Source organism: Microcaecilia unicolor, chromosome 14, assembly GCF_901765095.1.
Source record: "Microcaecilia unicolor chromosome 14, aMicUni1.1, whole genome shotgun sequence".
NCBI classification, from domain to species: domain Eukaryota; kingdom Metazoa; phylum Chordata; class Amphibia; order Gymnophiona; family Siphonopidae; genus Microcaecilia; species Microcaecilia unicolor.
In genome coordinates, this window is record NC_044044.1 from 17,536,636 (window position 1) to 17,546,378 (window position 9,743).

General features: G+C 46.1%; 1 protein-coding gene across 5 annotated transcripts; it reads left to right on the forward strand.

The window, feature by feature from the left end:
• Positions 1-383: 383 nt before the first annotated feature.
• Positions 384-7,704, forward strand: EIF5A (eukaryotic translation initiation factor 5A). Of its 5 annotated transcripts, none has more exons than XM_030187599.1 (6): positions 384-578; positions 3,265-3,471; positions 3,702-3,806; positions 4,273-4,404; positions 4,592-4,656; positions 5,763-7,704. In XM_030187599.1, the coding sequence occupies exons 2-5, from the start codon at positions 3,307-3,309 to the stop codon at positions 4,652-4,654; spliced, it is 465 nt and encodes a 154-aa protein (XP_030043459.1). In that variant the 5' UTR covers positions 384-578; positions 3,265-3,306; the 3' UTR covers positions 4,655-4,656; positions 5,763-7,704. The 5 variants fall into 5 exon arrangements, with proteins under 5 accessions (XP_030043459.1, XP_030043458.1, XP_030043463.1 ...); XM_030187598.1 differs by having other exon boundaries at positions 384-553; positions 3,148-3,471; XM_030187603.1 differs by having other exon boundaries at positions 384-553.
• The last annotated feature ends 2,039 nt before the right edge of the window (positions 7,705-9,743 follow it).

The window sequence follows — 9,743 nt, forward strand, 5'->3', positions numbered from 1 at the left end:
AAAACCCAGAGCATGAAAATGCAAACTTGGATATAAGTCCTTACATTTGCACACTTTCTACAGGTTTCCCGCCCCTCTCTTCATCTGTTGCATTACTGCAATGCATGCATGCTGACTTAGAAACACGTGGCTACCCCACAACATCACAGCAGCAGTAGAGAAAAATCAGAGTGTAGGGCGCATGCGCAGCCAGCCTACGACTGGGGGGAGACCACCAAATCTGCTAAGGGGAAGCAAGCCGCATAGAGAGCGCAAGCGCCGGCCTTGGGCCCGGTAGAGTCGTAGGGCGCATGCGCATACTCCAAGAGGAGGCAGGAGGGGGAAGCAAACGCTGAGGGGAGAGAAAGGGAAAAGGAGGTGTGTATCCTAGCCGAAATTTGATGCGCAGGCGCAAGTGCTCTGGGAGGACAAGCAGTCGCGGAGGATGGGGCTGCGCGGCGCCGCGCCGCGCCTGCGCACTTTGTTCCGTGTGCTGCTGCAGCAGCCTGCCTGAGCCTGGGGAGCGGCAGCAGCGGCTTTCGGTCTTCAGTCAGAGAGCTCGCGGACGGTGAGGGTGAGCGGTAGCGGCCTCTGATTGGGCGAGGAAGACGTCAGTGCGCGAGATTGGCCCTCGGGGAGAGAGGGGTGGGGAGAATAACAGTTGGGGCTCGAGCCCCCTATTTGTGGAAACCAGGGCTCGCGCATAGGCCCGGGGGGGGGGGGGGGGAGAAGGGTCATTGAAGAGGCTAAAGGAAGGGTTGGGGGTCTGCAGGAGGGAGGGGGAAGGGCTATTGAAGAGGCTAAAGGAAGGGTTGGGGGTCTGCAGGAGGGAGGGGGAAGGGCTATTGAAGAGGCTAAAGGAAGGGTTGGGGGTCTGCAGGAGGGAGGGGGGAGGGCTATTGAAGAGGCTAAAGGAAGGGTTGGGGGTCTGCAGGAGGGAGGGGGATGGGCTATTGAAGAGGCTAAAGGAAGGGTTGGGGGTCTGCAGGAGGGAGGGGGGAAGGGCTATTGAAGAGGCTAAAGGAAGGGTTGGGGGTCTGCAGGAGGGAGGGGGAAGGGCTATTGAAGAGGCTAAAGGAAGGGTTGGGGGTCTGCAGGAGGGAGGGGGAAGGGCTATTGAAGAGGCTAAAGGAAGGGTTGGGGTCTGCAAGAGGAGGGAAAGGTCAGCGGGCTGCAGAAGTGGAGTCACGGGGAGGGGAAGAAAACCTGCAGGCTGCCAGGATAGTATTGGAGGGAGGGGAGAGGGAGGGGGAGGGGGAGGCCTGAGCCATAGGGACAGGGAGGGTTGCTGGAATGGTATGGAGGAGCTGTAAGAGAAGTGACAGGTCGCTGGACTGGGACGAGCTATAGGGGCAGGGAGGAGACGTAAGTGAAGGGTCGCCGGGGTTGTATGGTGATGGGGGCTATATAGGGGATGGGATATGGGTACCTCTGTGAGGCGGGACTGAGGTTGCTGACTGGCTCCGGATTTGCTCCAGATATGGTTCTAGGTTTATCCCTTTGCATGCATTGCCGTAGCGAGGGCTGCTGACACCCGGGGCGGGTCGCCGCTGCACACCCCCCCCCCCCCGGGTGCAGCATGGCGCACCCCCCCCCCAACGGAGCGCATTCTTACTGCTAGCGGAGGCGGGCAGGAGGGCCAGTCCGCCCCGAGTGCACGTCGCCTGGAGCTGCATCGGCTCCGCCAGCTCCCCGCTCCCCCGGAACAGGAAGTAACCTGTTCCGGGGCAGAGGGAGCAGAGACCCAGCGGAGCCGACACCCCCCCCCCCCCCCCCAGCGGCGTGCACCCGGGGGTCACCGCTCCCCTCCCTCCTACACCACTGTTTGCATGTATGGATTTTGGGAATGTAGTTCTAAATTTCCTAATTGCAAGTCCCTGCATGCAGTGAAATAAACCCAAGTACTGGATCACCTCTACACTTTACTATAGACTAAAACAGTGATGCCCAAACCTGGTCCTGGAGGCACCCCAGAGTCAGTCAGGTTTTTTGGGATATCCACCATAAATGTTCCCAGAGAGATTTGCATGCACGGCCTCTACTGCATGCAAATCTCTCTCCCATGAATATTCATAGTGGATATCCCAAAAACTTGACTGGCTGGGGTGCCTCCACTACTACTACTTAACATTTCTAAAGCGCTACTAGGGTTACGCAGCGCTGTACAATTTAACATAGAAGGACAGTCCATGCTCAAAGGAGCTTACAATCTAAAGGACATGTGAACAGTCAGACCGAAAGGGGCAGACAAATTGGGGCAGTCTGGAATTCCTGAAAGCACCAGGTATGGGAACCACTGAACAAGGAAACATAGAGGAATGGCTGGAGAAAGAGGCCAGAGTGATGAACGAGAGGGCATGGGATTGAGAAGGGAGATACTGTACCAATTAAAGTATATATGCTGTAGGAGGAGGAGGGATGTGTTAATGAGTGAATGTGTGGGCTTTCAGAGTGGTGAATGAGGGAGTAGGGAACTGGAGGAATAGAGGCCGCTAGAAGAGCTTAATGGTGAGATTTAGGGTACTGGGGAACAGCAAATAAATTTATAGGAGCTGGAGGAAGGGCAGAGTATAATGGCACTATTTGAGCGAGAAGGGGTAGAGATTGCAATTGGTGGGGGAGTTTGAAGAAGGGTGGTGGGTGTATGGGGAAGTAAATTGTTGGGGAGAGGAACAGGACATAACCTCATGGGTGGAAAATTTGTGAAGGTGGTATGTGGGAAGATAATAAGGTAGGGGTTCATTGAATTTCAGGCATCGAGTCAAGAGCAGCAGGAGCAGTTGTGTCAGAGATTAAAGAGAGCTGGCAGTTAGGGTTTTGTAATTTTGCCTGGAGGTGTGACTGATTTATCTGTGTCTAATGTTGCACTGAGCCTTTGCCTTGCTGTGAATTGCTGCCCAGGACTAGTTGAGAGCCAGCAGCTGTGCAAGTGAAAGAGCATTCTGCGATAGAAATAGCTGCTGGGCCTTTAACAGTAACCAAAGATTGCAGGGTCAGTGGCACTATGAAGTGAGAGTGGTCACCTTCCATTCTGCACCATCTCTTTTCCTGTTGTTTGCTGACAGTGGCATCTACTGTAAATCAGGATGTCTCTTGCTTATTTCCCTTCAGAAATCCCTCCCCCCTCCCAGGTTTATTGGCTAAAATCACCTTTTGTTTCTCACACAGTTAATGTACAGCAGCAGTGAAATGGAAAGTTCAGGTCTTGTACATTTTCACTTATCGAACATTGTGGACTGTTGCTTTTAAATCCTGCCTGTCCATATATTCCCCCCTCCCCACCAGTTTCCCCTTCCCCCCCCACCCCCCACTGAGACCCCAGTCAAGATGGCCGATGACCTGGATTTTGAGACTGGAGATTCAGGAGCCTCCTCCACCTACCCCATGCAATGTTCAGCCCTGCGCAAGAATGGCTTTGTCATCCTCAAGTCCCGGCCATGCAAGATTGTGGAGATGTCCACCTCCAAGACTGGCAAACATGGACATGCTAAGGTGAGCCCTCAAACTTTAAGTCCTCTCTCGCTCTGCTAGTATAGAGATCATATGGCAGAACTGTGATGGTACTCTAATACCAGGGAACTTAGAGAACTCTGTGGTGAGCAAGATTTCTTCTTTTTCTCTGAAGTTTTCATGTTTCTTGGCAGGGAAATGTGTTGATCACAGTTCAAAGCACTATCTTCAAATTTGGAATTGGTATTTTGTTTGGACATTTCTGCTTGCAGGTACACCTGGTTGGCATAGACATATTTACTGGAAAGAAATATGAAGATATCTGTCCTTCTACACACAACATGGATGTTCCAAACATTAAAAGAAGTGACTTCCAGGTATATGAAACATGGTAGATGCTGGTAAATAAGGACTATTTTGTCTTGTAAAGTTGTCACTTCTGCACAGCTCTTAGCTGCCTAAGTTGCCTGTGTTCTGTGGTACAGGAGTCAGGCCTGTTGTCAGGCAGTCCAGGAGGTGGATCGCCCTACCTCCAAGAATTATGGTCAGCCACAGGAATGGCACAGCTTGTCTTGGTTCCTCTTTTGATGTGGCTGTACAGATTTACAGCTCAAATAGAAGCAGTGGCTCACTGGCATACTGACCCCTGCGAAGGCTTGTGAGCACATTCTCTCCCCCCATCCCCTGGCTCACCTGCCTCTTCCAGTGGTCTTGATAGGATCCCTTTGGCAATGGTATTCTGATTATTTTGACAAAGGAAACCATGTTTTATGGGGATGGCAGTGCTGGAGACTGGGTTTCACTGGTGTGCCATGTTTCTTGAAAAGGATTGTTCTATTACAGCTTATTGGCATCTCAGATGGGTACCTGTCACTGCTGCAGGATAGCGGGGATGTGCGTGAGGACCTGCGGCTTCCTGAGGGGGACCTGGGGAAGGAGATTGAACAGAAATATGAAGCTGGTGAAGAGATCTTGGTGAGACTTGGCATGTTCCCTACTATTCCGAGGTTGCAGGGCAGCCTGTGGTTCCTCTTAGGGCATCCCGAAACCTTACTAGTTCACGTCTCCCTTTGCAAAGTGACTGTCCCAGTCCTCTTCCTCGTATCCAAGAAATCTCCTGGCTTGTGCTGCAGCAGCTGAAACTCCCCTTTTCCCCTTACAGATCACTGTGCTGTCAGCGATGGATGAGGAATCTGCTGTTGCTATCAAGGCCATGGCAAAATGAAGGTACAGCATGTTGGACTGAAAGCCCTATCTGCAGGAATGTGATTGATTTTACCACCTTTTTTGAAGAAATGTCACCCAAGGCAGTGAATTGCAAGAGTAAGCAAAATAAAGGCAGTAGACAATTACAGTAGTAAATATTCAAATGTAAACACAAAATGGCATACTACATCAATATAATACACATTGAAATGTATTAATGATGAATTTCTTTCTGGGAGAAGAATTATGTTTAAATATAATCCTACTTCTGCACATAGAGAAATAGCCTTAACAGCACTCGTGCTTTCTTCTACTTGATAGAATCTTGACAAATTCCAGGTTAACCTATGTTGCTATTTTGGGTAGTTATTTTATTTGCAAGTAAAAGGGATGGGACGACTACCTTATGAGGAGAGGTTAAGAAGGCTAGGACTCTTTAGCCTGGAGAAAAGGCGGCTGAGGGGTGTTATGATAGAGGTCTACAAAATTTTGAGCGGGGTAGAGCGGGCAGATGTGAAGCGTTTGTTTACGCTTTCTAACAATAATAGAACTAGGGGACACAAGATGAAATTAGAATGTGGTAGGTTTTAAAACAAATTGGAGAAAGGTTTTCTTTACTCAGCGCGTGGTTAGACTCTGGAACTCATTGCCGGAGAAGGTAGTGACGGCAGCTGGCTTTGCTGAGTTTAAAGGGGGGTCTGGACAGATTCCTGAAGGAAAAGTCCATTGATCGTTATTAAATTTGGGGGTTTTGCCAGGTTCTTGGGGCCTGGATTGGCCGCTGTCGGAGACGGAGTGCTGGGCTTGATGGACCTTTGGTCTTTTTCCAGCGTGGCAGTGCTTATGCTAAGTATATTTTTAAGTGGTAGTTACAGCGTTGCAGCAGAAGCGAGCAGAGTTGGCAGTTCAAAGAATCCACCTCCCCTTAATTGAAAAGTAAAATGATCTTAGTATTCTAGCTTTGTATTCATCCTTTGGACTCCTTTTCTTTTCTAGATCCCTTTGTACACAAACTGTGGAGTAAATACTTCTTAATTCCTTTAGCAAACAGAGGCTGCGACTGTGGCTGCAGTCTCATGAAACCTTTTTTCTTTTTAACTTTTTTTCTTTTTGCTTTCTCTCTTTAGGGGTGCTTACCTGAGGATTAATTCTGTCTACTCCAACCTGTCTGCCAGAACCAGGAAAATAAAATTACATTTTCAAGGTGCAGGAGAGAAAAAGAGCGAGCCCTTAGAATTCAAATTTAATTTTCAGAATTTTTATTTTTGAGGGGTAGTGATGCGGGATTTTAGGAGCAGGGCTACAAACCAGAATGGTGCAGGGTTTTATTTTACAAAGGTGGATTTGGCCTGACTCCTGCCCTTTCCTCCTTCCCATTTCCCCCTGTCAGGAGTCCGTAGCACTACAGTCTGGTTCTTGCTAAAAATTTGCACTTAATATTAAAATGAAAAAAAAAAAACCCTAAAAAAAAAAGACTAAGACAAAAGGACTTGCGTTAAACCTTTTATTTTCAATTGTTGGGTTTGCAGCTGTATTTTGTATCTTGCCCTTCTTGTAGCGTGTCCCTTTTTCGTTTGTTGAAGAAGGCTGTTTAAGTGAGTTGTGAGGATGGTAGATTCCATGGAGAACTGCCTCAATGCTGAAAAATGTTGATTTTAAGGTGTGTAGTAGAAGCAGTGGTACCTATTTTACTGTAGTTTATAGCCTTGTTGCACAGGGTAGCCAGCTTGTTGTATCACTGACCTTGAGATCTTTCTTGCCTTTATGTCCTCCATAATCACTTGTCCCTAGCCAGCAAGCCAGGCCTAAATTCTTATTAGCCAAGATTACCTGGCCAGTATAATTCTCAATGGGATTGCTTGTGGAGCCCTAGCAAATACCCACTTCTGAAGAAAATAAACGGCAGCCAGCTTGCCTGCAGGCAACCCAGACAAGACAAGCGATAGAGGCTTGGGTGCATGTACCACTTTGGAGGCCAGATTGTGACTCCAGCGTTTTATGGTAAAGAAAATCTCCGAGAGTTTTTCCTGGTTGCTGTGAAAGCCATCGCCTCCTCCCAAAGACCTGTCCCTTTGCAGCATTTGTGAAGAAAATGTTTCAGGCAATTGAATTTGAACATTCAGGAGGAAACAAAGCCAAGAGCTTCCATGTAGCTATCCTACTCTAATATGCTTTTCTACAATTGGCAAAAGAAGCCATACCTTACTTTGGGTTTGAGCTGTACTACTGCTCTTAAGAGCTGGATTACTTTAACAGCTGCACCAAGTACTGAGATTTGTCTTAAGTTAATACAAAATGCAGTGGTTTGTACTATTGCAGAAGGTAGATTCCATGCCTATTTGTCTTTGATGCTACTTGGTCTTCATTGACTTCTGTTACTTCCAGCATTACCTTGTTAAAATAGCCTGCTTAACAGTCATCTAATACTTGGCCAGGGCGTACACAAATGTAATTAGCTTGGTATATTTAATCCAATAACTATGTTTAACCCCACTGGTAGTATTAGCCATCCTTTATTTTTTGGAGGCCTGCCTAGTGACTCTGTAACTTTGGAATCAGTTGCCATACAAAGCCTAGACTACATACAGATTATATTTCTCTTTTTATAGAGTGATAACTTTGTTTTTTAACTGATATTTAGTTTGTGTTATAACTCTGCTATGTATAGCATTGAAAGTTGTGTTTCAGGTAAACTGGTAAGTGGCAACTTGGGCTCTGTTTTTCTGTCTGATTTGCTTCGTGTTGATGTACTAAATGTGATGTGTTTAGTGTTCCCTGTAGGGAGCACCAGGTTGGCGATTGCAGTGGGATATAAGGGATACAAGTCATCAGACTAAATAAAATGAATATTTCTAAGGACATGTTGACTGGCTGGCATGGTCCACTAAATGAAGGGTCATGGATTTAATATACTGTCATAACTTCTGTATCTGCAGTTTAAAGAATGAGGAGTTAGGTGAAGAGTGAACTCCAAGTACAAAGTTTAATGGATATGAAGGTTAGATGAGAGCTAGTTGCCTCAAATATCAGTAGTAATAGAAGCAGCCCTAAAAAGGCCCCCCCCCCCCCCCCCCCCCAAAAAAAAAAAAAAAAAAGAGAAAGCATAGCTTGGTATCACTAAGCAAGGATTCTATACTAGCTCTATAAAACATGGAAAAGAAAATATGATGATACCTTTTTTTTATTGGACATAACTTAATACATTTCTTGATTGGCTTTCAAAGGTTGCCCTTCTTCGTCAGATCGGAAATAACGAAGAAGGGCAACCTTCGAAAGCTAATCAAGAAATGTATTAAGTTATGTCCAATAAAAAAGGTATCATCTTATTTTCTTTTCCATGTTTTATTTTGTTTGATTTCTATTGATAACCTTAAGAGTGGACTAACACGGCTACCACACCTCTCTACATGTAGAACCCCAAAGAATAGCAAGATTCCGGAATGCTAAAGAGTGACAAGATTCCACATCAGAATCTCAAAGAGTAGCAACGTTCCATGTAGAACCCGATATGACAAAGAAGGGCAACCTTCGAAAGCTAATCAAGAAATGTATTAAGTTATGTCCAATAAAAAAGGTATCATCTTATTTTCTTTTCCATGTTTTATTTTGTTTGATTTCTATTGATAACCTTAAGAGTGGACTAACACGGCTACCACACTCCTATACTAGCTCTAGGAAGTGTTGTGCCTGCCTTGCCATTAGTGCCTTAAAGAAGATGTCTGTTGAACACTGCTTTCTGTCCCATTGGCTACGTAAAACTATAAAGTTGGACTGTAGAGCTTATAGAGAGCTGCGGCAGAAGTTGTTGTCAGCCCTTTCTTAGGTTCCTCACCAGATTAATCTAGAACCTGCAGCTGTTACACCCAGTGGCTCCTTTGAAAACAACCTTAACAGCCCAGCCTACATCTTCTACCTTCACAAAACAGAGAGAGTTGAAGACTTCAGCTTGTCCTCTGGAAGGCTCTAAGGAGGAGCCTCCCCCCACATCCTTGCCAACAGCTTGCCCTTAAAGGGAAGCTTAGAGATTTAGAGGCTACATCAGCTGAGCAATTCTGTAATCATAGTGGGCAGTGCCAAACAGTAAGAAGCCAACCCCAGATCCTGACTGGCATTGGTCTCCTGATGGATCCACTAAATGAAGGTTCTTGCCCCACAGGAACTACGAATAGAGGCCTTAAGTCCCACCGCTGCAACATCAAAATCCTTGCTTGAGGAACCTCTACTTTGTAAGACCTTTAAAATGCTACAGCCTTTTGACACAACTTTGGTTATTAGTTTCCAAAGATGTTAACAAACAATGTTCCTCCACCTGTTTTACTCTTGGGCCACCAATAAGCCCTTAGCTCTGAAATCACCATGGAGTGTGCTTAGAAGCCTGGCTACAGCAAAAGCAGAATTTTTTTTTTTTTTAGCTATAATGGAGGTTTTCAATAGTGAAGGGTAAGTACAAGCTCTCTTTCTGGTAGAAGGTCTCCAAAACTGAGATTGTCTAAGCACTTTCAGCCAAAACCAAAATTGCAGTTGAACGTAGTGGGGTTTTTTTTGGCCAAAGCTGAAACAGAAAACTAGAGTGGAGGAGTGGCCTAGTGGTTAGGGTGGTGGACTTTGGTCCTGAGGAACTGAGTTCGATTCCTGGCACAGGCAGCTCCTTGTGACTCTGGGCAAGTCACTTAACCCTCCATTGCCCCATGTAAGCCGCATTGAGCCTGCCATGAGTGGGAAAGCACGGGGTACAAATGTAACTAAAAAAAAAAAAAAAGTGAGGCCCACTGAAGATTATAAGACCTTGTAAGTCTGAAACATTTGGGTTCCCAAGTCAATGCTGATGTAGGAATGGAGTCAAAAACAGGACAAAGCACACATTTTTGGATTCCACTGAAAACACATGGTCAGTTTCAGCTCAAATGCGATGAAAAAAATTCTTTTCTCTGCCTTGAGACAGAAATAACTTTTTTTTTTTTGTTAGCCTTAGGCAAATTTTTGTAGCTTTGTCAATGACATCCTCTTCTAGCTGCTGTTAGTTGTACCTGACGCTTCCTTTCCAGAAAGGAATTATCTGTTTCATTCTGTTTCTAATATATTTCAAGTATCCCAGCTCCCAGCTGTTT

What these genes read in the sequence shown, in the direction of transcription:
- EIF5A (XM_030187599.1), top strand. Translation starts at nt 3,307, where the DNA reads ATGGCCGATGACCTGGATTTTGAGACTGGAGATTCAGGAGCCTCCTCC. An exon ending in GCAAACATGGACATGCTAAG is followed by an intron (nt 3,472 to 3,701) that starts GTGAGCCCTCAA and finishes TTCTGCTTGCAG; the next exon opens with GTACACCTGGTTGGCATAGA. An exon ending in TTAAAAGAAGTGACTTCCAG is followed by an intron (nt 3,807 to 4,272) that starts GTATATGAAACA and finishes GTTCTATTACAG; the next exon opens with CTTATTGGCATCTCAGATGG.